Here is a 27,524-nt window from a genome sequence, read left to right as displayed (position 1 = left end):
ATGGATACTGTTGGACTTAAACCCTTGGCCCTAAATCGAGACGAAATTGCTGGTGATAGAAAACGGTGGCCAGCGAACTCGGAAAGGCAGGATGGCATGGATGGCCAGTCGCTAAGCAGCAGCAGCCAGCCGAATCGAGATAAGCCACTGGGAGCGATGGGCGACTTAGTCGAGTCGATGCCCCTAATAGTCGATCGCCTGGACGGGAGGGAGGTCGTAGTTAGAGATGGCTTCTCCATTCATCACCATAGAGTGTCCACAGGTGGCCTGTCAGAAAGAGCGTTGACAATTAGCCACAGCCGTAGTCTTGCAGCTCAGGTACAGGCACCAATAGCTAGGCCTATTTCACCTGCGGGTGGGTGGGACTCTCTAGGATGTCTAGGCTTCATGGGCGTGGTTTCTGGGCATTGTTAGTTAAACCCCCCTGCTCCAAAATCCCAGCTTACGACCCCTTCTACTACGAACGAGTACGGGAGTGCTGAGCCAGAAATCTATGCACTGCACAGGACAGGCCTTGATGGATTGCTGTCACCGCAATATCCAACGGCATCCAATATTCTCCCTCGCCTCACCTCTGTTGATGTTTCTACAACCACTCTAGTCCTGTTGACCTTGATTTGTTACTCCCGGTCCTTAATTCTCTGCATTTAGGACATCTCACTTCTCCAACCCGTTCCCTGATAGACTTCTCCCTCTGCAACGCAGAACGCTGCGCGTGGCCTGCCAACTGTTTCTCTTACCCTAAGAACAGTTCCACCTACAGACACCCTGGTCTGCTCGTCACTTGGTCGCGACCAGGCCATTTGACCTCCCACTTCGAACCTTCGAAACCCTCTTCGGCCATGGAGTGAGCACGCAGATGGTATTCACCCTCGAAGACTGAATGTTGGAGGACACGGGGATAGCACACGCACGGCCGGACCTGCAGGGTCAGAGCGTTTTGCTGAGCCATGCCTTACCGTCAAAATGCACCATTGCCCTCCTCCTCAAATCTTAACTCAGGCTCTTTGCAAACCCGATACACAAATCCTGCCAGAGCCGAAGATCTGGATAATGGTGGTACGAACCCGATGCAAAGGCTACCTGCAGAAAACACATCCCTGCTGACACTTGTGCCCTTCCTATAGCAGACAATCCACCTGCAAGGAACGTCCCCTCTTCCTTGGTGATGAACTCGACCTCGACCTCGACCTCGACTTCAACCTCGTCCGCCCTCAAACGCGATGCTGGGGAGGATGTAACATCCACACCCACTCTCGCTACACGAAGAAGACAGTCGTCGATTCCAAGCGCGAAAGTTCCCATGGGTCCACGGCCCTTGGAGTATGGTTCGGGGACGGGCAAAAGGTATAGTACCACTCATGGCTGCACCCGTAGTTTCCAGAAATTCCGACTGACAGAGCCACTTTCCTCAGGGCGGCCAGCAATGCCATCAACCCGCAGTTCAACTCCCTACGAGGCGCCTCCGCAGTTGCTTCCCAGGACCCTTATACCAATGAGTTATCCATCAACGACATTTCAAGATTCAGTTTTGCATCCATACAAGCCAAGCCTCCATCCGCTCAACAACGGGATGCCACCTTGGATTTTGGTAACTTCCTCGAGCCTACCTTCAATTTCGATGATTTTCAAGACACCATAGTCGGTGCCGAGCCCAGCTTGAACCATTTCCCTCTGCCGGGAAGAGGTGGTTCAGTCAAACATCCTGCTCCTGCTAATACCACTACGGCCCTTGATTCCCAGCTACCCGATCAGAAGAAACCACCCCCACAGGCTGCTATTCCTGTACCTGCCCGCAAGGGGTCCGGTGTCACTCTTACCCGCAAGAGCTCGACTGCGTCAAATACCTCGAGAAATTCTGCAAAGTCCGATTCCATGTCAACATCCACAACCTCCATCCTCCGGGGTAGAAGGCAGAGTCATTTCCCTCCGAATTCGTTTAACAATGCCAACACCGTTACAAAGGCTCCGAGAAAGTCCGTTGGACCCGGGACATTCGTTGCCCCAGAGACATCAGATAAGCCCACAATTAAAAGAAGACCCAGTGCCGGTGGGAGAAAATCCAGTGCGGAGAGTACAAAGAGTCTTCAACTAAAGACGTCGATCGGGCCGAAGAAAAGAACATCTAAAGATCTGCTCACACCTTCGAGGACCCCCGATCCGTCGAAATCCATCTCAGGGGCCAATCCAAACACTCCGACAAGAAGGAGTGGAACTCCGGGAAGAACAACGACGCCAGGCGGCAATGGTGATCGAAACAGGAGGATGTCAGTCATGCCTCATCATGCCACTGGGCTAGGTGCTCGCACGGTCAGCCCGACTGATGCAAGACGGATGAAGCGCATGTCTATTGTCCCTCCTGCACCTCCGTTGCCCCAGAGCAGAATATCCCAAGCCCCTCCAACCCCTCTACCTGAACCCGTCCCTCAAATGCCGCAGTCAGATATTCATTCTCCAGTCGTGTCCAGTCGGAAGAGCTTGACACCTTCGTCTTCACGAACAACCCCAGACCCAAACCGAAAGTCATACAGCTCTGGTCAGTCTTTGTCTTCAAACACGAGTTATAGTTCTGTTCGCAACAACACGAACATTCCTGCCAGACTTCCGCAGAATGTCAATTCTTCCCGTCTACCGACCCCAAAACCAAGATTGGACACATCTGGAAATACAACGTTTGAGCTCGAAGTCCCACCTGTCCCAGCCATTCCCAAGGCGTACGAATCCCCAGGAAGTGAACATGATCAGCCCTTCTTCTCGGCCCGATCTTCAAGCCTTCCTCCCTTTGATGGTGCAATTTCTGCTAGCCCTATTGTCTCGACACTGGCGGATGCAATGAATGCGCTCGAAACTCCTCGAGCACCCAGTACTTCTTCACATGCATCCGCTAACCCGCCTCCACTACCAGCTCCGACACTATCTTCAGTTGACTCGGAACCCAAAGCTAAACCACAACGTAAATCAAGCAAGAAAAATCTACAGACTCTGAGACTACCTCCATTGAATCTTCTGCCTTTAAGTACACCAACTGCTGCGAAGATCAAGGCATTCAATTCGAAGAATGAATCTAGTGATGGAACTACAACTCCTCCGGTGGCCCGTAGCAGCATGAAAACCCCAAGCACGCCCATGACCGCGTCTAAAGCGACCTTCTTCTCCCAGTCTATCAAAAGTGCCAATGAAACCATCCTTCGGAGCTCTACTTCACATCATGCACTTCGTGCAGATGAATTACGACCACCGAGTGGTATCAGTCCTAGCCTACCATCTTTTACGTTCGAAACAGGGAAAAGCGATCGAAATATCTCACCATTTGTGTCATCCTCTTTACCAAAGAGCAATGACGACTTCTCCTCATACATGAGACCCAATTTCATCACCGAGCTGAATCGCAATCCCAGTCAGGCAAGACCAAATGGACCTCGGGCACCGAGTTTCTCGGTGACACCCAAAACCGAAGTACCCCCCAGCCCTGCCAGTATAGACAAACCGTCAGAAACCGAATCTGCCTTCTCCACTTCTGTCTTGCGAAGGAAATTGAGTCGAAAACGTAGTGAAGCCAAGCTACCCGAACCAACATCGCAAAATGATGATCTCCGCAAATACGATAATATGCCGCCTCCAAAACTTCCAGCATCTTCAAATTGGACAAACCCTCAAAATGGTGCTTCTAGTCCTTCTCAAAAGCCTTCGTACTTGCGATCCCGAAGACAAACCTCAACTTCTAGCGTTCATATTGAGCCAAAACGACAAGACAGTCATGACAGTACGGTGTATCAGAGTTCTACTGTTCGCCCAGCTCTGGACTCCAGCAGAACTCTTATGATGCACTCGAACAGGTCCGGTTCATTGTCTGCAAGCACGCCAAACTTGCTAAACAAACAGCCGACTCAGCGTCAGCAAGAGCCGGCATTGGATCGTGATGACATGGTCGCCGAGGAGGAGATGAAGAAACTCGCGTCGAAAAGGAAAGATGCGGAGTCTGCCGCACGTGAGTTGGATGCTCTCCGTGCAAGAGCAAGGCCCGTCCGTCGCATGTCGGCAGAGACGGCTTCAAGAACTTTTGATCTTAATATTTTCGAAAGAGGCGAAATTGTCGACTATCCCAATATCTACTTTACTGGCACGCTAAAGGCCCGGAAGATTATCGGCGACTTGAACTCGGCATCCTCCAACTTTGGCTACGACGATGAGCGAGGTGATTACAATATTGTCGCGGGAGATCACCTCGCATACCGTTACGAGGTTGTAGATCTTCTTGGTAAGGGCAGTTTTGGTCAGGTAGTACGTTGTGTGGATCACAAGACCGGGATTCTCGTTGCTGTGAAGATCATTCGCAATAAGAAGCGATTTCATCAACAGGCACTCGTGGAGGTCAACATTCTTCAGAAACTCAAAGAATGGGTGAGTTCTTCTGCAAGCTGCTTTTGAGAAACTACTAATCAGATCTAGGATCCGCAAAAGAAACACAGTGTCGTCAACTTCGATCAGAGCTTCTATTTCCGAGGCCATCTTTGCATATCGACTGACCTCTTGGACATGAATCTCTACGAGTTTATCAAGGCCCACGACTTCCGCGGATTCTCCTTGAAACTGATTCGACGATTCACGAAACAACTACTCCAAAGTCTAATCCTCTTGCAGCAACATAAGGTGATCCATTGTGATCTAAAGCCCGAAAATATTCTCCTTGCTCACCCTGTACATTCTGAAATCAAGGTCATCGACTTTGGCTCCAGCTGCTTTGAAAACGAGAAAGTGTATACCTATATCCAATCACGGTTCTATCGATCACCGGAAGTAATACTGGGAATGTCTTATGGAATGCCAATTGACATGTGGAGCATTGGATGTATTCTCGCCGAGTTATACACGGGATATCCAATTTTCCCAGGAGAAAACGAGCAGGAACAACTGGCTTGTATAATGGAAGTTTTCGGACCACCAGAGAAGCATTTGATTGAAAAGAGCAGTCGTAAAAAGCTTTTCTTCGATTCGTTGGGCAAACCTCGTTTGACTGTCTCTTCTAAGGGCAGAAGGAGACGGCCAAGCTCAAAAGAATTACGACAGGTCTTGAAATGTGATGATGAAGCATTCCTTGACTTCATTACCAAATGCCTGAAATGGGATCCTTCACGAAGAATGTCACCTCATGAGGCCAACAAACATGAATTCATCACGGGGGTCAAGATGAATACAGCCGCCACCAGACGGAATTTGATTGGAGTCGTGAGCTCCCCTGTGAAGAGAGTCAATTCGGTAACGAATGCGGCAGGCCCTCGTCCTTTACCGCAACCCCCTACTCTCGGATTGAAGGCTCCCATCGGCGCAAGGCAGGAAACTTCGCCAAATAAACCAGGAGCGCGGCGGCAATCAACAGTACCACCTGCAGGATCTGCCCCAGGAACCTCTCAGGCTAAACGAGCATCACATGCCGCAATGGTTTCGTCAACCTCTAATCCTAGTTTGACACGATTGGCGGGTCAACGAACATTGAGTGGCAGATCTGATTTGGCGACTGCCGCAGCTACTGCAAGTCTTATAAAGTGATGTCTCATGGTATGGAGTACGTCACTCATGCATGACGATGGTGACAACAACTGAATGAAGCTATCGAACTGTACATTGGATGTCTAACGCTACTGGGAAGACGAATCTCCTTATCATTAATGAATATATAAATCTCCGCATAGCAAAAAAAAGGCCTGAATTGGAAGTGGCAACGCACAAAACAACGCTGTCAAAGAAAGGCCCGGACATTTTTGGAAGGGAGTATGCGAGCCCATATATGCGGCTTACAGACGTGGACGAATTGATCTTCTCGAGACGACTTTTTGTGGCAGCTGGCAGCCAGACAAGTGTTTGCATGATATGGCATGGATACGGCATCGCCTGGCATTGCATCTTTGAATTTTTCCTAATCACAATCCAAATACCCTTTCGTGCGCGGCTAAGATAGAGTGAAAATAGGACCAAAACCTCTTTGAGGCGGTTTTCTGGAGGAGCGAGCGTATTGCTTTAGGCTGAACTCAAGGCTTTGACTGAAACCATCAGGGGAAAAACTGCGATGATCCTCTCTAAATATTTGATTCCCCGTTCAATACAAACTATATCTCTGGGAGATTTCTTTCCCCGAGTCGATATGTGCAATCGTCCTATATGTTTTTGTTCACCAATCCTGATCTCGAGAGTGCCTTACAAGCTTAACCATTTGCCAATTGCCACAGGCTTGTGTTTCTCTCCTTGCTTTCGTCTTCTTCTTGTCCTTCTTCCTAGTTATAATACTCTCATGTGATCCCCAAGACCCATCAACGCCTCCAGCATCACACGTTCCGTTGCGCTCTCAGGACAAACAACTCTTCCCCAAGTCCACTCGAGCCAGCGCCGAGCCAGAGCACCCTCATCGCCTCGCAGGATCCCCACGGAGATGTTCGCCAGCGACGGCCGGCCATCGTTCAGGTAGAACACTGTCGCCCCGCAGACCCGGCAGAATGAACGCGTGATGTCACGTGATGACCGGTACCATGTCATCGGGAGTTGCGAGGAGACGTTCGCCGCGGCGCGGGAGGAGGGTGGCTCGTGTGCTGTGGCGGCCAATATCTCTAAGAGCGTCACGGATGCGGCGCTCCTGCTTTGCTGGTCGTCGTCCTCGTCGGCATCCGTGAACGTGATATTGGCGGGCGGCACGTACGTCCATGGTTGGACGAACCAGGCGCCCGAGCTTGCCCGGTCGTAGCGGAACGCGCAGAACAGAGCCGGATATTTCGTCTTGTCGTGCCCGATGTGCCGCGCTGGCACGCCCTGGTCGTCCATCGCGTAGTTGGGCCGGCGGATCGAGAAGGCGATGCCGCCGCACTGGCATGCCGCCTTTAAACAGTCAGGGTTGGGTTTCGTATCACGTCGGTGTTCTGCGAGTCTCCGGATCTCATCTACAGATGCCTGCTGTCCCTGAACCTGCGACGATGGGCCCAGGTAGAGAGGGATCTCTGCGCCGTCGAGGTCCGCCAGGCCAGGCACAATGCTGCCGTCAACGGTGTCGGCGATGTGGTGATGGTATTCTGTCTCCACGAGATCCGTGGCCCAGACTTCCTGGGGAGCGACTTGTGCAGGATCGCGCTCGATGAGCCCCGCGTTCACATACCACTTTCCAACCTGTGGCTCCTCGGCCCCGCCGTTGGAGGACGACCTGGGGTTCGAGGCCTGCGACTCCTTGTTGAATTCCTGGTGGAAACAGTGGCAGCCACACCTCGAGCAGAAATACCTGAACAGGCTCGCTGAGCTAGAGTAAGTCGTGCATCGGGCTAGCGATTCTGTGCTCGGAGGCCCCACGAGCACGGGACAGGATAGTGTGATGTTGCCTGTGGTGTATCGGCAGCTGTTGCAGTGGCACATGTGGCTGCCGACGGGGAAAGTCTTGGTGGGCGATGATGGCCGGAGGAGGGTTCCTGGTTCCTTGATGTCTCCGCAGAGACATGTGAGCTGTGCGGTGGACAGTGGAAAGCGTTGTTGGTGAGCCTTGGGTGGCATACTGGTTGGATGAGGATGGACAGATCGAGCAATCAGTGGTGGTGTTGTACTGTGTGGATGCTCTGGGAGGTCACCGCCGATGGAGATGGTTATTGGAACCGAAATAACCATCCAATATTGCTCAATTCTGGATGGCTTCGAACGCTGCTAGGAGATCTATTACACATTCGGATCCCAAGTCGATCTGTCGCAAATATAAAATGTGATACCTCTTGCCATGCGGTGCAGGACAGGCCCATTCTTAGGGCCTTGGGATTTGTCAGATCAAGGAGGAAATACGCCAGATCGACAGGGCCGACTTCCCACTCCACACACACAGCGGATTCGGAGAGAGGGATTCAGGATAGCTTGTTGACTTCTCCCATTGACATTCGATGGACGAAGAATATGGAAGAGAAGATACCGTATTCAGTGAAGTTGGTGACTCACCCGATTGTAGCAGCAAGGCGTTCCTAGTTCCAATTACCAAAACTCAATTCTAAATGCATATCGATTACATTCTATTCCATGATAGAACCAGCGAAAAACTAATCATCCCTGATCTATATCTGGGTGTGTACCTCTGTCTATCACTGTCTCTAGGCCTTGGGGAGGTTCAAGTACATCCTCCTCGGATAGGGAAAGTCTGGATTGGCAAAAGCATGTAGGAGACACCAAATCTCCCTTCGCCGTGGCCTGAGGAGCCAAAGCTCACAGCTTGGCCTTGGGAGGCTGGTTTTCTGGGAGCCTTCGACCAATCTCGTCGAATTCGATCTTCTTTCCTGTGATGAGCGATTCTTGCAGCGCAGCACCGACCTTGACCGCTGTGACAGCTCCCTCGAGTCTGAAAGGGACCTCGGTGTTGTCAAGGCAGCAAGCCGTGAACTCGTTCGCTTCTGTGATGAAGGCATCGCGGAATCGACCGTAATAGTGTGGGGGGATCTCACGCCGAATTCCGGTGGAATCGTAGATATTGACCAGGTTCGATTGCGGTTGAGTGTTGATGGCGAGTTTTCCCTCAGTTCCTGTAACCTCGGTCGTATCTTCTTGTCCAGCAGCCATCATACGAGAGCAGAACAGCTGAGCGATCTTGCCGCCGTAAAATTCGACGATACCAACAGCATTGTCACGGTCATTATATTGCCGTAATTCGGGGCTAACTGCGGTGATTCCCACGGCGGAGACGGACTTGACGATAGAATCTTCTCCGAAAAACCACAAGGCAAGGTCGATGTCGTGGATGGAGCAATCAACAAAGATCCCTCCAGAAAATTGGGCATATTGCACAAAAAATCCAGAAGGATCGAGCTTGTCACAAGTTTGGCTGCGGAACACGGAAGGTCGACCGATCAAGCCAGACTTAACTTTGGAATAGGCGTCACGGTATGATGCATCGAAGCGACGAGAAAACCCGCAGATCACCTTCTGGGCCGGGTGTTTCTTAATGGAATGACGATAGGCTGTCACCACTGTTTGCGACTAGATAAATCCAAAATCAGAACGAAGCGACTTCACATGCCAGAGCGAACCTCATTCTTACCACTTCTGGGCTGGTGCTGAGTGGTTTCTCGCAGAGGACATGGAGGCCCAAGTCGATGGCTTTGATGGCTTGTTCGGCGTGTGCGACTGTTGCAGATGCGACGACCACCGCTTGCAGGTCTTTCTCTTCCCGAAGCATTTGGTCGTAATCGAGGTAAGCCCTGACACCTTCCAGATTTCGAGCTGCCCAAGCAATTTCCTTTGGGTCTGGCGATGAAACGGCGATCAGCTCAGCTCTTGGGGTTAGCTGGTGAAAGTGAAGTGCATGTCGTGCACCCATGCGGCCGAGACCAGCAATTGCGACGTTGAGCTTGGGAGACGCCATCTTCCCAAGAAGCCTTGCTGTATGAATCAAACCAAGTGTAAATGGAAATGAAAGATAAACTGGAGAATCTCAACAGTGGAAAATCCTGGGAAATTGTTGAAGTCTGCGGCCGATCCCGTGCGCGTCGTCCGTTGCTCACCGCTGATTCATAATCGGGTCGATCGACACGGAGTGTGAGAAGTCGCAACTCCCGTTGTAGACAGCGTACATATAAATTGCACGGCAAATCGCACGGTTTCGGTTGCAGTCGTAGATTGAGAATGCTTCTCGAATAGACCGTGGCGTGTTGGCTGGACAGCCAGCAGAGGGCCAGAGGCACAGTTGGTCCTGCAAGCATCGGAGGGGCCAGGTATACGCAATGCGATTGGCCCTCGGGCCTCTTTCGAGAAGCCGAACGTGAGGGCCGCCCGGTTTCTCGTTAATTCTCGTGTCTAGTTTGACATGGGAGCCCCTACTATATGTTGCCCATAATTAATCGTCCCGATTTTCAGGGGCTGAAGCCTCGCGACGACAATATGCAAATTGACTATCAGCAAGTCCAATTTGCCCACACCACTGTCTGCTAAAAGTATGGCTGAGGACCCATGGTTATATTGAGTGGCAAAGCTCCTGCATGGTCTGCGACGGTATCTTGCATGAAGTTGGAATCGTGCAGTAAACGGGACAGGGTAGTCCCCGAGGCTGCCATTAAATTTATGACTCTTGTCAAGGTCGTGAGCTTGACCCGAACTAGGGACCTCCTGTAGGGTTGTATATCCTAGAGACCCCGCAAATCGACACTACCATAGGCTTTGGTTCGGAATATCGGTTGTTTGCGGATATTGACATCTGAGCCAGAAGGTCTTCCGCCCTTGTCGTCGCTACCGTCTCGATGAGAATTGCAGGACTTTCGCCAGAAACAGCTCCGTTGCAGAGGTGTAATATCTGCACTCTTGGAATCGGTTCAGACATTGCTTCTATCCATGGCTGGAGGTCCCTGGAATAAAGGTGGATCTGCCCATTTGGCAGAGGCTGCAGCAGATGTCGCATTCGATTTCCGAAGTATGGTCCGCCAAATATTTGATCGACCGATTCACCCACTCCTGTTGCTAACGAGCTGTCCTTCATAGGCGATGTTGTGACGGTCCCGACTGAATCAATGCTGCGCGCTGTTTGGCATACAACCTACAAAGATGATGTACATCGTGAAGACGCCACAACTGAATCGTTCCAAAGGGACATGGCCGCTATGACTGGGCACGAAGCCGGTCTCTTTGTCCTTTCCGGGACGATGGGAAACGGGCTTGCATTGCGTTCACTCCTTTCTCAGCCACCATACGCCATACTAGTTGACGCACGCTCGAATGTGCTGAACTGGGAGACCGGCCACGTGGCTAGTTCGACGGGTGCGCTTGTACAACCAGTCGAAGCTCGCCGGAACGGGAAATACTTGACGCTAGAAGATATCCTTGACCACGTTGTTCTCGATGAGTCTGTCACATCATGCCCTACTCGAGTTATCGCGTTGGAGAACACTCTCCATGGGATGATTATGCCGTTGATCGAAGTCCGAAGAATTGCAAGTTTTGCACGCGAACATGGCGTGAAGCTACATCTGGATGGCGCTCGACTATTTGACGCTTCCGTTGCAGGCGCCGGTAGCCTGGCTGACTATTGTCGCGAATTTGATACTGTTTCCCTGTGCTTCTCAAAGGGCCTTGGCGCCCCCGTGGGCAGTATGCTCGTAGCTGGCGAACAAGTCATTCGACAGGCCAGAAAGCTGAGACAAAGTATTGGAGGAGGGCTTCACCAAGCCGGTATATTGACAGCTATGGCTCGGGTTGCACTCTTTGAAATATTCGGAGACGGAGCTGACGGTCAACATTCTGTACTTGCAACCTGTCACCAAAAGGCGGCACAGATCGCTGAGCTCTGGGTCCGATCTGGTGGCAAGCTTCTGAAGCCTGCGGAGACATGCATGGTGTTTCTGGACCTTCAGTCAGCAGGCCTGTCCAAGCCTGACTTGGTCAGTATGGCAGCTGAGCAGGGTCTAAGGATTATGAGCGAACGATTGGTTGTTCACCACCGTAAGTATTCGCCTCATAGTACTTACTGCTGTTTGACACTCACTGACCATCCACGTAGAGATCACCAACGAGGCGATCCCACGTCTTGACGCCCTGTTCAAGGCTATTGCAGCGCGTAAGCTATCAGCTGAACACAACAAGGAAGTAGAACCACAGGTCGGCTTTCGGTCGCACGGGACCTGATTCTATTCCGGAAAATACCCTGCAAGAGATTTTTCGCGCGACACCGCAGGACGAGGAAGATCTCGAAGGATTCTGGAAAGACAGGATCGAGCGAGAGATACTTCCTATCAGCTTACCCCCAGCGGTTCTTGGTTTGCTTGTCATGAATTAATTTGTGAACAAATTGAGGAACCTAAATATATACACCTTGATTAAGATATCTCTTTACTCCTACGCCTTGGCTCTTCAGCCTATCTAACCAGCCTGAAGTCTGCTGTAGTCCAAGCTGGGATGGCCTTGCCTTGAGATCCAAACCAAACACTTGTACACCTGCCCGTGACGGGCCTTTCGACTTTGAGGCCGCGTAGAAGCCGACTCCCGAGTTAGTTCACCTGCAATGGAGAGCAACCATGCAGGTCAAACCGGCTCCCCCTTTCCTTATTTTCCCCTGGCAGCCTCACCGACGACAAATAGGCCGGTACAGTTCAAAGTTACTTCATCATCGAAATCGTTCATGTTTGAGTCCTTGCCCTGGCAGAATCAATGCTTCAGTCCACCTCCGGCATATATTCCATCCAGACTTGGACCAACCACCTTCAAGAGTTGTCAACTTCGATCCCCGTCACACTGACCTCATTATTCTTCAAGAACAAAAGCGCTTACTGTGGGGTCCAGCCTGAAATGTAAAGGACATGGACGCAGGCCCACTGAGGTATGCCGCTGGATGCCAGCGGCCTCCATCTTCTTTACGAAATGTACTCCACCGCGATTGAAAGAGTTCACGGATTGTTTTCCTCAGCATGCCGGATGAAGGTTTCACGATAACCTCCAATAAACTCCTATGCTTCAATTTGCGGTTCCGATCAGATCATCCATTGTTGCTTGCGCGTCCGTGGTACGATTAAATTACATGTCTCGAATACATCCATTCGCCGGTTGTCCGATCAGCGCTCGGTGGTGGGGTTCCGAGGAACCTTGGCCGACCAGGAGCATGTCTCGGCATCCGAAGTATTTGGCCGAACGGCAGGCCAGGTCAGTCTTCTTGCCTATTCTTGCACGAGCGTGTACCTCTGGGCGCCAATAGTACACTTGGGTATAGGATCGTCATTCTTTGTTCATTGCAGAATTAGTCCTGATCTTCACATGAAGACTCGGCCTGGCTAATGCGTGGAGACGCAATGTTGCAAAACAATCTGATCAGGAGCGTATCACAAGATCGTCTCTGCACCGTATGAGAAACGTCAAAGACGTGGGAAGGCAATTGCACCTTAATTAATGTTTTCCAGGGCGTCGGGATCAAAGTCGTCACGAAACCCGAAATAATATCTCTCGCCAAAGCAGCTGGCTACGACACGGTTTTCGTCGATCTTGAACACTCGGTACTTTCCGAAAAAGAGTCGAGTAGATTGTGCTCGGCAGCGCTTTCCGCGGGCATCACTCCTTTTGTGCGTGTTCCGTATCAATGTGGGCAGGGCTATGTCCAAAGAGTGCTCGACGGTGGAGCTCTTGGGGTTGTCTTTCCCCATATCAGCACCCTCGGTAAGTCTCTTGATCCGCGCGGCCCTTGACCAAAGCGGCCCTTTCAACTGATCAAGATCAGAAGAAGCGAAGCAAGCGGTGGCATCCACCAAGTTTCCACCCGAAGGCAAACGCTCCTTGACAGCAGCGTTGCCGCAGTTTGATTTCCAGAGAGTCTCGCCAACAGACGTGATTCAGCAACTCAACCAGTTCGGTTCAACTGTGTTGCTCTTGATCGAGACCAAGGAATCTCTCGATAATATCGAAGCCATTGCTTCGCTGGACGGAATTGATGTTTTATTGGTCGGTGCAAATGATTTGTCGTTGGAGCTCGGTGTTCTAGGGGAATGGGAACATCCAACCTTTCAGTCTGCGCTGGAGAGAATTGCAGCTGCGTCCCACAAACATGGCAAAGTATTCGGGATGTGTGGCCTGTATACTAGACCAGACATCTACAAGCGCGTAGTGAAGGACCTAAGAGCCCGATATGTTCTCGGGCACCTGGATATTGGGCTACTCGCAATGGCCATGAACAGTAATGTAGAAATGCTAAGGGATGTCGGTAATAGCCTAACTCCAGACATGTGAGAATGATGAACAAGTTGTAGGGATTATGTACTCGATAGAGGCGAGGTCTTGGACTTCTGTTCCATGGATTGTGAAGCTGCATACTCGGCAGGGAAGGGATGTAGCCTCGGTATGCCCACCCGAACGGGCCGTCCTGACAGTTGGCAGTCTCAGTCCGGACTACAAAATATCCTTCTCCACGATATGCCTTTCGTTTCATCCCAACCAGCTGTCGCGTAGTCGCCTATGAGTGTCTTGTTAAGCCAGCTTTAGGTCAGTATTTACCTTGCACTCCAACTCCAAGAGCTTGCTGCCTCTCTTATAATCCGTAGGTTATCATCGTTGTCCTCGACAAGACTTCCGCTTTCTCAACTCAACTCGACATGGCCGCCAGGAGAAGGATTCAAGTTTTACGTGACAAGCTGAACACGCCAGGCCGTCGACCAGTAATCGCTATGGCAGCACATAACCCTCTTTCAGCTAAGCTAGTCGCACATGCGGGGGGGTTCGACGCTATCTGGGCCAGCGGCTTCGAACTTTCCGCATCTTATGCCGTGCCCGATGCAAGCATAATCTCACCAAATGTTCACCTCGAAATGACAAGGGCCATGGGCGAAGTTCAAGACCTGCCGATCATCGCCGACCTAGATACAGGATTTGGCAACGCCATAAATCTGGCGTACGCGATCCCAAAGTATGAGGCTGCCGGGGTGGCTGCCATCGTGATTGAAGATAAAACGTTCCCGAAAGATAGCAGTCTCCGTATCGATGGCCGACAGTCTCTTGTGTCTGTTTCGGAGTTCCAGGGGAAAATCGCTGCAGCCAAGGACTTGGGGTCTATGATTGTCATCGCTCGAACAGAGGCACTCATTGCCGGATTGGGGCGAGACGAAGCTCTGAGCCGTGCTTTGGCTTACGTGGAGGCTGGGGCCGATGCCATTTTGATCCACAGTAAGCAGAAAACCTCAGAAGAGATGCTCGGTTTCTGTCGTGCTTGGTCGGGGAGTGCGCCTTTGGTCATTGTGCCGACGAGTTATCCGCAGCTCTCCTTCGAACAGATATCTGCGTTGACTGAAAATAAAGTCCGCCTTGTCATCTGTGGAAATCACAGTATTCGCGCAACTGTCGCCGCACTGAGGCGGACATTTGATCAGATTTTGCGAGATAATGGGATTACTGGCGTAGAGACGGAAATTGCCCCAGTCTCGGATGTTTTTGCTCTGCAAGGTGATGCAGCCATGCGGGAGATAGAGAAAAAGTATTTGCCGAAGTGAACAACTCTTTGCATGCAACGTGAAGCTCAGTAGGGACTCTTGCATACACGCTAAAGACACTGTGAGAGTCAGGCCATGAAATCTGGATGGAGTAGAGATTAGGAATTAAAAGCTTTGGAGTGGAGCTCCAGAGCCAAATTCTGAGCTGCAGAATTTCTGTTGTGCTGTCTGCTGTGCAGAGTTGAATATTGCAAAGCACGAATGTTTGTACCATCACAGAAAATCCAGCCAATCAGAGTTTGTAATGTCTGAGTCAAGATTGATTGCAGATTCATGAAAGTAGTCGAGAAAGATTGCATCAGATTGCGCCACACTGTTCCCGGACGCAGGTGGGACGGGTAGCATCAAGTTCGAATCTATTCTTGACCGCAGTGGTTCTCGGCTTTCTTGGTAGAAAGAGTGATTTTCGACAGGTGCCTGGCTTTTGGGAGGTTGTAGTTGAGAAGGCTCAATCTCGGAGTACCGTGCCTGGCTAGGTTCGATTTTAACCATATCGACGAGACCGGTGTTGAGAACATTCCCATCATGAGTCATGCGTAAAGGGGGCTCAAATTGAGGCAAGAGGCTGGCCGTCTGGGTCCACGAGAGATTAGCAACCAAATCGCAGACTTCGTTGAGCGCATTGAGAAGTGCACCAGCAGGGATATTTCCGCAATGCTTCATGTCTTGAAGAACGTGCCTTGCAGAAGAGAGATATGACGGATCTATGAGGTTCGGAAACATGGGGTTGGCCAATGCTAGTGATAGTCCAGCCATAAAGGCAACTTCAAGGTCAAGAGACAAGAATGTTTCTGAAGCCTGTCAGCACCAAATGAGCCCTTAGGAGACCGACTCACCAATAACTCCTTGCTCTCGGAGCGCGAAAATAATATTGAGACAGTGCGCCGCCGCGCCGAGGTTGGTCTTCAAAAACTGAAGTAGAGGGTCAGACGTCGGGGTCCTCGTGAGAGACCGATCTTGAGAAGAACACCGCCTAAAGGTGGACATCAAGAATGGTTTTGTGCCGAAAAGGACAACCTGTGAATCAATGAGAAAGCCATATTTACCCGGCTCATGGGATGCTAACCTGGCAGTATAAGAGGTGCAATGTAGCAACAGATCGCGAAATCGACGTGAGAGCTGGTGTCCCACAGAGTTGCTGCGAAGTACTCAATGCCTGGCCAATCTTCCGGGCGGTTACAAACTGGCTTGTAATATTGACCTTAAAATCGTCGTGCTTGATGCTTTTATTGTAGTATGCGAACTGAACTGTTTCCCGTCAGAGAGGCTCAGGATAATTTCTACGGTCTTACCTGATGCCACACTTGACATGAGAGTAACAACGCAAAGGTGGGCGCGCAATGCAGCACCTGCAGTATCGTCGTACGCAAAAACCCATGACAAAATATCTTCAACTCGACTGGAAGATTGGCAGTCGGGGCTAGCGCCAACAGTGGCGGCTAGCTTCTGGTCAAGGATATGTATAGTCCACCAGAGCTTCTGTAAGTTACTGGGGCCTTGTGCGTCCATATCTGCGGCGGACGGTGCTGATCGCCCCATTTCGAGGATGCGACCTAGCCTTACAGCTTGTCCTACCTGGGAAAAGTCAGAGAAAATAGTAGGAACAGGGATCGCTGAAATCTGACATAAAGATAGGCAACTCCGTGGAGATCTGCTGCCTGTGCGTACATAGCCAACAGAGCGAGAGTCTCAAGCGAACGATCTAGAGATTGGTAGAGCACGACATTTGATGGCAAGACTCGGATAGCTTGAAGAAATTCTCTGATCCCTGGTGGACCGGAGGTGGTCGCACCCTCTTTTAGGAGAAGCTTGCCCATTGCTATGACAGCAAGGATTCTCGCGTGAAATATGCTTGGCGTATGTGGTAGGGGGAAAACCTCGCTTGTGGCGATTTCCTCTCGTAAGTTGGACAGGTTGAAGAAGAAACAGGTTGCGTTGAGGTGGAAATCGACAACTTGTGCCAGGTGGTTCATGAAAGATTTTGACGGTAGATCGCACCATGTTAGAACGTTTTGCAGTTCTAATGGAGTCGCAAAGTTGTACGTAATTCTTTCAGCAGTTCTAGGGCTCGGAGCTCCTTCATCAGAAACTGGCCTTAATGCTTGGTGTGCAGCTCGGCAGAATTCCCAGGTAAAATTGTTACGGTTCGTGTCTGAATCTGATCAATTGCAGAAGCCAAATAGTAGGCATGGAAGTACTAACCTTCATGCCGCGACGAATCTCTTGGCCCTGAGGGATTAAGGAACGGAGCAGGAGAACCCGACGGGGGTATTGTCGTAGTGTTGGGACTATGTGGTCGATAGCCGTGGACGGCTCCGGTGGGTGCCTCAGCTACCTGGCTCTGTATGTCCTGCGAGACATCGACAGGAGCTGGAGGTGGAAAAGTCTGCGAACTGTGTTGTTCCCTCGCGCCGACTCTCGATACACGCCGTTCAAGCTCTCGTAGACGCCTTTTTGATGCTTCTCAGCGATGGTCGCGCTACGCGTTCTCAACCAACCTCTCAGAGACGACCACCTTTCGTTCCACCTTGTCGAAGGCACAAGTCTGTCTCCGACGCTCGCAATTACTGCATGGCTGTGTTCCTGAACATTTCACTTTCCGCAGCCTGCATCTTCGGCAACTGATGTTTGGTCAGCTCCTCGAAATCTCTCTCGATCTGATTGACGCGGCACGCACGCAGAAATCACTCGATTTGGAGGCGCGTTTGCATCATTTCCCCGGTTCTGTATCGTCTCCATTATCGCCTTGTGGCAGATGAGGTAGCGACCAAGGTTATACCAGAGTTTCTGAGGTAGCCAAAGAGGAACGATGGGCGATCTGACTTTCAAGGACGTTGGCAGACGCCAAGCCGCTACCTTGGAAACCAACATTTCGAGATTAAAACATTGATCATTTGGTGTCGGATGCTATTAATTACGGACAGAAAGCCAACCAAGCCAGCGTCCTGAACCCTGGCGACGCACGTCTGTCCTCGCGAGTCTCTGAATGCTGGCAGCAGCCCGACTGTATTGATTTACCCCTCTTCTTAAACTATCTCCACCTCAGTGATCCGAACATTCGAGTATCGCTGTTATCGCCGATGATTGTATGACTCTTCCATGAAGCTCACCTAGCCGTAAGTTCCCCGTATGTATCTCGTATCACTGGCGGGAGAACACTGCACCCTGTTAGCTTGGGAGGCGTTAGCGAGAGTGACCAATGTCCTACCCACCATTAAACCGGAAACACGGCCCCGGATCTCGAGAGCAGAGCTAGAGAAGTGTGTGAGATGGAGTCGGTCGGATAGAACTACAAACCCAGCGGGACAGGCATGGCAGGAAGAAAAGGCATCGCTGTGTTTATATAAGTATTGTCCTAAATCAAAGAGCAGACTTTAGCCCGAAATATCTTATTGCAGACAACTTGAATCCACTAGTTAGTAACATGTCGATAAAGATATCTTGAAACGAAATGACCACGTAGGTAGCCCTGATCATGGTTATTCACATGGAAAATCTTTGCGATTTCCAGTAGCACAAGACGAGATGGAGCTTTGATGCTTTTTAACCGAAAGGACAAACCAAATACCAAGACATTTCAATCACCGTTCCCGAAGATTTTCACAGCAACACAGCCTCAATATTCGTGGTGACATTCCCGTGCGTAGCCCTGGAATACGGACAGACCTCCTTCGCCTTCTGGATGACCCTATCAAAATTCTCCTCACTCAACCCTCTAACAGAAACCTTCATGTCTACACGAATCCCCAGATCGAGAGCATTCATGTCCCCAACGAGATGGACGGTCGTCTCAACGATCGAATCCTCCTTTTCGGTTGGCATGGTGAGGCCCAGACTCGCGGCCGAGGCATTCATCGCCGACTGGAAGCACGCGCCGTAGCCCGCGGCGAAAAGCTCCTCCGGGTTCGTCTTGCCTTTGTCGCCAGGCCCACCGAGAGCTTTCGCCATCGTCAGTTCAACGGCGAGATCATCGCCGTCAACGTGGCCAGTCCGCGCGCCGACAACTTTCGCGTGGGCCGAGTACAGGACTGGCGCGGTGTCGGTGTTTAGATATCGACGAGATGCTGCATGTGGCTGCCTTGTTGGGGAACTTGTGAGCCGTGGTATTTGGCGGGCGAATGGACGGAGAGCTGAGAGAGGCGATGCCATGTTGAATAGTAGTATATAGAAGGCGCTCTTGCCTGAAGGTCAACTCAAGAACTATACCTATAAAAACGAACTTCAAGAGGTATAGTAATGAGGAAGCTGGAGCTTCAATGGGCCGCGCATCATGGCCGCCACTAATTGATTACCTTTGTCTTTTGACTTACTGCTGTTTTGCTATGCGGTGACGTCGACACTCACCATTGGCCGAAGTCTAGTCGTCATTGGAAGGGCCAGCACGGGTGGGTATTCTCATTTCCTCTTTCTAGGGGCCTTGGCCGTCTTGTACAAAAAGACGGAAAGAGAGGCATAGGGTTGTCAAGCCATCAAGCGTGAGAATAAAAGATCGGATACGCTGATGATGAGAAAGCATGAACTTCTGTAGTGTTGTCCACCATGGGACTTTGAGTGAAGGAATATCAAGCTAGGCCAAAGAGGGCACCCAAAGGTCTATCATTGATTCGATGACGTCATGGCAGCTATATCAGAAATCCACCAACCGAACATCCCGCCACTGAATCCGCTACGTTCGAGATCCATACGTATCACAAGTTACAGCCTGTCTAAGTATTTCACTGCGTGTGCTGCTCCAAGAAAGAAATCAGCAACTGCGAAATCTCAAGAGGCTTATCTTCCAGTGAAAAGTGTCCCGCGTCATCAACAATGCTGAGCTCCGAGCCCGGAATCGCGCTATGCAGGCGACGCGCCCAGTCTGTGACCTGCCACGTATCGGCATTTCCCCATATCAATTTTACCGGCAACTTTGAGAGCTCGTGATAATGCCCCGCGACTTCCGTTGTGTGTTTAGGGTCATAGTGTCGAACCTGATGCTGGAAGAAGCTTGCTTGACCAATTGGTCCACAGATGTAGTCCAGGTAGGTATCGAGACTTGTGTCAGCCAAGTTTTGGGGATTATGGACGGCTGACAGAAGCCATTTCTTGAAATGCACACGGTGATCCTCGTCTTTCGCCTTGATTAGGAACTCCAGCCCGTTCTCCATTTGCTGTTTCGTACGCTTGGAGGGATAACTGTCAAAGCTCACGGTATCGATCATAGTTAGGGAGCGGACGCGCTGCGGAGAGGAGATGGCAAAACGTTGTGCAATACCGCCGCCAATGTCGTGAGCTACGACATGAGTTGTTCTCAAGCCCCAGTGATCGAGAAGCCCTTCAAGAAGTGGTACCTGGCCCGAAATGGATGTGTCGATGGCAGGATCCCAGGGGCGCTCCGAGAGCCCATAGCCAAGGAGGTCAAAGACATAGACCTTGAAACCAGCCGTAACCAGATGAGGGAGGATGTTCCTCCAGATAAGAGATGAGGAAGGCGTCCCGTGAATCAGGACCACCGGCTCTCCATTGCCGTAAACTCCATTAGCGATGCGAGTGCCGCTGATTAACACATTTTCCGTCGCAATTGGGTTCATTGTCAACGATTGTCTTGATTCCAGCACATCGAACCTCAAATACTGTTCTATGATCCTGTGGTCCGCATCGTATAAATGATGGCAAGAAATTCTTGAAATTCTTGTGAAGGTGTTGGACATTTGTCATCCGATACGCAGCTGTGGGCCGGAGGTGGCCGTGTTAACCCAATTTTCTGCTTGGCCTTCCAGGACATGCTCGATTGGTGTGCTAATACAGGGGCTTTCTTTCGAAATCGAGGGATACTGGAGGTATCGATAGGCTCTCTGGGGCATTGCCATGAAAAGGCGTGATGACAAGGTGGTTGGCGACGGGTACGGGGGCGATTCTTGCACCTTTACCTATGCTTGAAACCGATGGCCATGATATCACTTGTTGTGAGCAGGCTGGTGACAGCGACCATGGAGGTGGTTTTGCTTGGTGATCTTCAGACAAAAAGTGGTATTTGAGCAGGGGCTGCCCGAAACGTCCAAGAACGTGCCTTGACACAGAACAGAGAACAGAGAACAGGCAACAGGCAACAGGCAACAGGCAACAGGACAAAAGCCACCCATTTTGGCATCACGAGACAGATGGAATGGGCGATTGATCATGTGCGAACATGGACCGATATTGCCACCAAACTAAAGGCTATGTGCCAGGTTGAGGGTCGAATTGAGACAGTGTCGAAGTGAAAAAGCATCGACAACTGTTCTTCTTCAGGTTCGCACAACTGTGTGCCCTTTCCACTGTACCACCCGGATTCATGGTAGGCGGCAAGTAAATTCCTATAGCGGAACGGCATCGCAGACGAGTTGGGAGCATGAATGGGCAGACGAGGTAACTAGAAATCACATTGCTGGAAATCGAAAACGGTACTTCCCACGACAGATGGCTGTCATCTTGAAATATTCAAGCCATTCATGGGGTTAGACTGTGGAACATAGTCTGGCGCCTTTGGAGGTTCGTAGAAAAGTTTGATATTGCATTGTCGTAACCAGGAAGAAGGCGATCGCCCGCGTTGGATTGAAACGCCACTATCGAGCTTCCCAAACACGCTAGGCCGGTCGCGAAAGCATGCAAGCAGTGGAAAATGATTCAACCTTGCGCCGATGCCAGTTTTTCCGTTGGCACCATCTCCTCAACTCGTATGTACGTTCCCCACCAATATTCACGCGACTAGATCTATGCATTGCATCCTTCATAACATTTTGATTTTTGGCAGCATTTCGTGGATATATTGGGTCAGGAGCGGGATCGAGCACCCAAGCACGATTCAGTAGTTGCGTGTTAGGGCTGCTGCCGGTGTGGACAGAGATGAGAATGGCGTTTAACAGCAGTCGGCAAAGCACTCGCAACAATCAGCACAGCATTCGCATCCCTCTTCACAGACGAAACAACAACACAGTGCGGCCAAACTGGAAGGCTGGATTAGGACAAGAGTTTCTTGGAGAGGTGGTGTGATAATTCTTACCATGCGCCCAGGCAGCCGCGGTCCTTTTTCTCACGGACAATCACTTGCTGAGGAGGACCTTGTTGGTATTGCATTTGACCTTGAGGAGGTCCGTAGTACTGTTGCTGCTGTGGTGGGCCATAGCCACCGCCATATCTGCAAGGGAAAAAAGGTCAGCGGGTCCGGATGGCGGAATGATCAAACTGAATTTTCAGAGGGCTGTGAGTGACTGGGGCGAGATTGTAGGATCCTGCGATGGGATACATGTTCTGTAGCTTTGCGCGCTCTCTTCGAACCACTTGTGGGATCGAGGAGGAACAGCGCTAGCTAGCGACATCGAGCGCATTACTTCCACTTACGTTTGCTGAGGATATTGGGGCCCGCCTTGATAATAGCCTTGGTTCGACATAATGGATGGGATTTGATTTAGAGGCAAAGTGATATGGTTGGTATGGTTGACGGTAGCTTCAAAACAGCTGGAGGTGAAGACGGAGGAAGTGCCAGGTGAAGAGCGGAGTCGACGTGGCAGTTGAAGATAAAAGGCAAGAGCGACAGTTGGAGGTCTCGTAGGGGAAGGCACGATACGAGAAGCTTAACTGGACTTGGCTCTACTGGTGTTTGGGGGAGGCGGAAGGTCGGTGATGCAGGGTGCTTAGAAGTGCTCGTCGCTCGAGTTTAGGCGGTGGGTTGTGGGCCGCGAGCAGGCCGAGCTTCCGAGGGATTGTCCGTGTCCGTGGAGTCTGTGACACTTGGAGGTCGAAGGGGCTTGTTTCAGGATCAAGGGTTTTAAGGGCAGTACTCGTAATCTACGAGCGTCTCTCCACAAGGACTCAATTATTATTATACCTTTTGACTAGCCATGATTGTTTCTATTTCCAGCCGAGCCATATTCGACCTCCCAGGGCCACGAACTCGGATGGGACTTGTCGTCGTATGTACGAGTAGTCAAGTCTTGACTCTTGATGTAGCAATTCCCCGTGCATTCGACACTCGACCCAAACTTTCCCTGCTTCGAGTTGCCTGATACGCAATAGATTACATTCTGGCGCAAGCTGAAAAAAAAAACCTCAGCACTGCATTGAATGAATTCCCGAGGACACAGTTACTCGTACAAGCCTCCTCGTTACTCCACCACCAGCAGTTCAGCCACAAATCGCGGACACTCTTGCCTCTCGGACTTTGCATTCGAGGTCCGGCACCTCGCGGCTGAGCCACAAGAGGCAAAATCGAGGCAAGAGCCACTCGACACAGTGACCAGCAATTTGATGCACGTCACCTGGCCAAGGCATCGTCCTTTCCCCTCGGTGGCCTCGGGCGTCGAAGACGACGCCTCTTTCGATCAAGGCGGCCGCGCGGCCTTCACATCTGATTGGCCCCGCAACAACTTTCAGCCACTAGCAGGTAGGTCATTGGAAGCTGAAGGAAGGGCGCCCACATGTCACATGCTGCCACCGACCTCCGACTCGAGGAAGGCACGAAAGGGTGTTCCGTCACGGCAAGAAACAGTGAATCCGGGAAATAAACCTCTCCATGCCTTTTACCGGGACCCAGAACCGAGACTCTAGCCAGCACGAGCCAGCATGGAATGACTGCTGGGGATCGTGTCAGGTATGTACGAGTAGTAGCAAGGAGGTAAATAAGATTCAAGTAACTTTTTCAAGACCAATCCAGACTTCCCTAATTACCTCGTCAAGTAAGAAGCAGTAAGATCTAGAGCAATGATGATACTCCTCGAAGGGCACCCACTCTTCCAACCTGGCCTTCGGACCAAACATGCAACGCACAAACAACAAACATCAAGAGTACTCCGTATAGTAATAGCCACATTCCATACGCGTGAGAGAACTGGTTGTCCACCATGGAGCCCATCAGCTGTTTCGGGCTCGTCCCTGTCAATGGATATCTGTTCAGACCCTGTTTCCATGTCCCTATCCCTTTACCCAAAAGTACATTAAATCCATATCCAAGTCCAATATCCATAGTATCCATAAGGTGGCATGCAGAGAACCCCTTTCGCAAATACAACAAAACCGGCCAGCTCGCTCATCAGCAGCATCAAGTGCATCCATTCATCCATCCAGGCATGTTCCACATTTCACTTCATCAATATGCAAAGGCAGACTCTTCAAGAGCGGCAGGATAGGTATTCAGGTCGTAAACGACATGGGGATCCATCGGAGCGCCGGCGTAGTTGGGGGTCATTGAGTTTCCATAGTACGACGGGTCGTGCATCACTGGCATGTCGTACGGTTGCAGGACTTGCTGTTCCATCTCGGCGCCGAGGTTGAAGTCTTGGTGAGGGTGTTGGTTGCCGGTCAGGTTGGGGTTGCAGTTCATGAGTTCGTGCATGTCGGCGGCGGTGTAAGTTGTGTCTGGCGAGAACTCTTGCACAATGGTCTTGCCCTTGACGTTGAGCTCGACCTCCTCGTACATCCAGTGCTTGAGTTGATCCATGGCAGGCCAATTGCCACCTCCCATGCCACCTCGGTTCTCACTCTTCTTGCCACGGCCTCCTCGTCGATTCTTGCATGGGTTGAAATGTGCTCGCCGAAGGTGTGCTGCCGCGTTGTAGTTGGCGCCGTATGTCTTTCGGTTGCGGCATGCTTTGCAGCCGCTGAGGAACGTTCCGTCTGGAGATGCATCTTTGCAGATCCACACCTTTCGAACCGAGGTATGGTGACGTTCGATGTGTCGACGGAGTTCATGTTCACCGTGGAAGCCTTGCGGTTGTTCAGTACAGAATTGACAGAAGGTTGTCTTACGAGGAGGCTGTTGTCGAGTGGTTCGAGTGATCTCGGCCTTGTGTTTTACTGTACCGTCTGCACCTTTGACTGCCACAATCCTAGGTTTGGGCAACTCGCCACCCGGGTACGAAGTGTTATTACAACTCTCCATCTTGGGCGCCAGTGGTCTTGACACTGAATTACTGTTGCGCAACACCGCTTCCTGCGGAAAAGGTTGCGCGGGCAAAGGAGATTGACTGGAAACAGAAACAGACGAAGCGTTACTACCATGAGATGTAGTAGGCTTCATTGCAAAACTAGAAGGAGAAGATGATGGCGATGATGCATGAACTTCATCATCGACAAATGACAACTGAGAAAAATCATGATACCTAGATTCAGGTACCATGGAAGAAAAAGGAAATAACTGCGCATGGTCGATATCATGCGACTTGGAAAGATTCGACTCAAGTATGTCAGGATGGGTATTCTTCGACATGAGCTTCGACAGCGAATCCATGCGGAACATACCGAATCCTTCACACAGAACATCATTTGTGTTACATCGAGTCATGGGCTCCGACAAAATTGTCGACGGCGCCGTCAAACTCGAGTCGCTAGTGGCAGTTGCAGGAGAGCTATAGCTTCCTGGTGACTCTAACGCTGGAATATAGGACGATGAGAGCTGAGATAAGTGGTTGGTACTAAACTCACCACGTCCCACTACGGTAGGAGGTGTAAAGGAGACGGTAGGTGCCGCATACTCATCTATCGATTTGGCGAGGTAGTCAGCAGGAGACATATCAGTCACCAACTCCTGGATGTGGTTGAGATTGGATCCATTGTATCGATGAGGAGAGGATGCCGATGCCGATGTCCGTCTTCTGCTGCTTTGAGGTCGGGGAATCGCCATGGGTCCGATAGTCGCCGAGGTTTGGATCGAGGGTGAGTGATGCATCGAAGTCTGCCCGGAGCGGCTTCTGGAGATAGACTGACCCATAGGTGCCGAGATGTGTCGCTCAAGAAGAGGTGCTGATGGTGCCGAGGACGCTAGAGAAGCCTTTCTTCCGTCAAACCAAGAAAGAGGGGTAAACAACAGCAAGAGTACATACATGGCCAGGACGCTTGGGAGTGGGTTCCAAACCAACTACCATCGCACTGGACGCGGATCGCTTCTGGGGGACCGAGGTGCCGTACTGCTGGGGTAGGCCGAGATTCAGCTGAGTATTGATCGAGGCCCAATAGTCAAGCCAGCCATGTTCGCGCTCGGTCGGCGAGAGATGTTGGTGATCCTGGTCGTAGACAGCTCGACAAGAACGGATGACCGACACAAGAGCAGTGTCCATTTTGAAGAGCGGATACACCAGATATGGACCAAATGAGTATATTGGAAGGGGACAAGCTCGTCACCTGTCATCCAATCTAATCACACGTGGTCAGCGGCCTTCTCGTGTTCAAGTTAGTCGTTCCCCCAATGACATTCCAATACTCACATTTGATAGCTGGAAGGATAAAGGAGACCAGGAGTGATACAACAAAACCGTAATTCTTGGAAGTATAAGTAATAGCAATAAGGGCGAAGTGAAGCGGTAGGAATTGGGAAAACTGGACAAAAAGAAGGCTAGGAGAAGGTGGGAGCGACCTCAGCGAGATATAGAGGGATTCCTTTTTCTCTTCCGACTCTTGGGAAGGAAAAAGGCGATCAGGTTGAAGATGCTTGGGACATGAACACAAGCGTGGGAACGAAGCCACTTTCACGTTAGCGACCTTTAGAGATGACGGGAAGTCTGCCGTTAGAGAGAAGTTGGCGACGCAAACGTCGGAGGCTTTTGCTGGTCGTGGAGCTTGTGGAATCAAATCCTCGCCGCTGATGGGCTGTAGAAAGTCCCGTCCCATCTCACCCTGGCCATGAGACCAGGCGGCCGGCCTCCTAGGCATTCTTCGAGTTTAGGGTCATCCACTCAGCCAAACATGTTCCGGGCGTTCCAGTGCCTATCGCAACCTATCGCACGATAGCACCACCGGGCGTCTCCTCCCGCGGCACGAACCATGTAGCAATGGCGCCGTTGCAAGGGACCTTGAGCTCGTGAGCTTTTCATGGGAGCACCCATGGAGCCAGTCGAAGGGGCTGTCACATTTTCGAAACCAGATCTCCATTGGTGGGCTGCAGTGTCCTTGAAGCGAATGGATTTCGTTCACCACCGCAAAAGCCCTTCGTGTTCTGACTGGCAGGCCGGCAACAGGTCATTGATTCTCTCGTCGCCTCACTTTTGGCGTTCCGGGGTTTGTGCGCACCATGTTGACGACTCAGATTCCTTGCCTGACCAAGTTCATGCCCAACTAACCTGATACCATTATGCATAAACTCAGCATAATCAATCACATGAGATTTCCGTAGTGTTGCTTGTCCCACCGTGGGCCCACGAGCACGATTCTCTGCTGTTCTTTGGCTCAATGTCAGATGCTTGATTCGTGAGAGAAGACTTTGACTCGGTGAACTTGGAGGGCTGTCATTCTCATGTTGCACAACAGAGTGACTTGCAGAAGGTGGATAGCTAGGCTACAGAAGGTGAATAAAAACATTGTGTCTTGGGTGATGGCAAATCTCACAAGTCGTAGCCACCGAACACTATTGTGCTACCGCTATTTGTCCGTTTCTAACGCCAGTGGTCAGACGGAGAAAGAATACAACCCGATCTAACAGATACGGATTTATACTCGAGTCATATGCTAAGTCTCTACGTGCTGGCAAACTGGATGTGGCTTCATCCCAGAAAGATGTCCTTTGTCCTTCGTGCCCAATGTTTGTGACCTGCATGTGGTCGGATTGCTTTCCCCGACCACTCTGAG

At 51.0% G+C, this 27,524-nt stretch overlaps 10 protein-coding genes across 10 annotated transcripts; 4 read left to right on the top strand and 6 right to left on the bottom strand.

The window, feature by feature from the left end:
* Nucleotides 1-1,168: 1,168 nt before the first annotated feature.
* On the top strand, nt 1,169-5,547 carry A1O9_05805 (CMGC/DYRK/DYRK2 protein kinase; the record flags this gene model as incomplete). The annotated part of the gene is made up of 3 exons (XM_013405020.1): nt 1,169-1,347; nt 1,401-4,401; nt 4,450-5,547. 3 exons carry the CDS (start codon nt 1,169-1,171, stop codon nt 5,545-5,547), a joined length of 4,278 nt encoding a protein of 1,425 aa, XP_013260474.1.
* Nucleotides 5,548-6,273: 726 nt separating this feature from the next.
* A1O9_05804 (uncharacterized protein) lies at nt 6,274-7,524 on the bottom strand (the record flags this gene model as incomplete). Its single annotated transcript, XM_013405019.1, has 1 exon — nt 6,274-7,524. The coding sequence occupies one exon, from the start codon at nt 7,522-7,524 to the stop codon at nt 6,274-6,276; it is 1,251 nt and encodes a 416-aa protein (XP_013260473.1).
* Nucleotides 7,525-8,214: 690 nt separating this feature from the next.
* On the bottom strand, nt 8,215-9,367 carry A1O9_05803 (myo-inositol 2-dehydrogenase; the record flags this gene model as incomplete). Its single annotated transcript, XM_013405018.1, has 2 exons — nt 8,215-8,982; nt 9,044-9,367. 2 exons carry the CDS (start codon nt 9,365-9,367, stop codon nt 8,215-8,217), a joined length of 1,092 nt encoding a protein of 363 aa, XP_013260472.1.
* Nucleotides 9,368-10,329: 962 nt separating this feature from the next.
* A1O9_05802 (threonine aldolase) lies at nt 10,330-11,522 on the top strand (the record flags this gene model as incomplete). Its single annotated transcript, XM_013405017.1, has 2 exons — nt 10,330-10,408; nt 10,477-11,522. The coding sequence occupies 2 exons, from the start codon at nt 10,330-10,332 to the stop codon at nt 11,520-11,522; spliced, it is 1,125 nt and encodes a 374-aa protein (XP_013260471.1).
* Nucleotides 11,523-12,773: 1,251 nt separating this feature from the next.
* On the top strand, nt 12,774-13,701 carry A1O9_05801 (uncharacterized protein; the record flags this gene model as incomplete). Its single annotated transcript, XM_013405016.1, has 3 exons — nt 12,774-12,824; nt 12,882-13,134; nt 13,196-13,701. 3 exons carry the CDS (start codon nt 12,774-12,776, stop codon nt 13,699-13,701), a joined length of 810 nt encoding a protein of 269 aa, XP_013260470.1.
* Nucleotides 13,702-14,063: 362 nt separating this feature from the next.
* A1O9_05800 (phosphoenolpyruvate phosphomutase) lies at nt 14,064-14,954 on the top strand (the record flags this gene model as incomplete). Its single annotated transcript, XM_013405015.1, has 1 exon — nt 14,064-14,954. The coding sequence occupies one exon, from the start codon at nt 14,064-14,066 to the stop codon at nt 14,952-14,954; it is 891 nt and encodes a 296-aa protein (XP_013260469.1).
* An 819-nt stretch (nt 14,955-15,773) lies between these two features.
* On the bottom strand, nt 15,774-16,771 carry A1O9_05799 (uncharacterized protein; the record flags this gene model as incomplete). The annotated part of the gene is made up of 3 exons (XM_013405014.1): nt 15,774-16,015; nt 16,247-16,529; nt 16,580-16,771. The coding sequence occupies 3 exons, from the start codon at nt 16,769-16,771 to the stop codon at nt 15,774-15,776; spliced, it is 717 nt and encodes a 238-aa protein (XP_013260468.1).
* Nucleotides 16,772-18,554: 1,783 nt separating this feature from the next.
* Nucleotides 18,555-19,103, bottom strand: A1O9_05798 (uncharacterized protein; the record flags this gene model as incomplete). The annotated part of the gene is made up of 1 exon (XM_013405013.1): nt 18,555-19,103. The coding sequence occupies one exon, from the start codon at nt 19,101-19,103 to the stop codon at nt 18,555-18,557; it is 549 nt and encodes a 182-aa protein (XP_013260467.1).
* A 566-nt stretch (nt 19,104-19,669) lies between these two features.
* On the bottom strand, nt 19,670-20,521 carry A1O9_05797 (uncharacterized protein; the record flags this gene model as incomplete). Its single annotated transcript, XM_013405012.1, has 1 exon — nt 19,670-20,521. The coding sequence occupies one exon, from the start codon at nt 20,519-20,521 to the stop codon at nt 19,670-19,672; it is 852 nt and encodes a 283-aa protein (XP_013260466.1).
* Nucleotides 20,522-24,054: 3,533 nt separating this feature from the next.
* Nucleotides 24,055-24,846, bottom strand: A1O9_05796 (uncharacterized protein; the record flags this gene model as incomplete). Its single annotated transcript, XM_013405011.1, has 1 exon — nt 24,055-24,846. One exon carries the CDS (start codon nt 24,844-24,846, stop codon nt 24,055-24,057), a length of 792 nt encoding a protein of 263 aa, XP_013260465.1.
* Nucleotides 24,847-27,524: the final 2,678 nt, after the last annotated feature.

This window comes from Exophiala aquamarina (assembly GCF_000709125.1).
Source record: "Exophiala aquamarina CBS 119918 chromosome Unknown aczIA-supercont1.4, whole genome shotgun sequence".
In the NCBI taxonomy this organism is placed as follows: Eukaryota; Fungi; Ascomycota; class Eurotiomycetes; order Chaetothyriales; family Herpotrichiellaceae; genus Exophiala; species Exophiala aquamarina.
The sequence above is the reverse complement of the archived record's forward strand: the minus strand, read 5'-3'. Positions and strand labels throughout refer to the sequence as shown.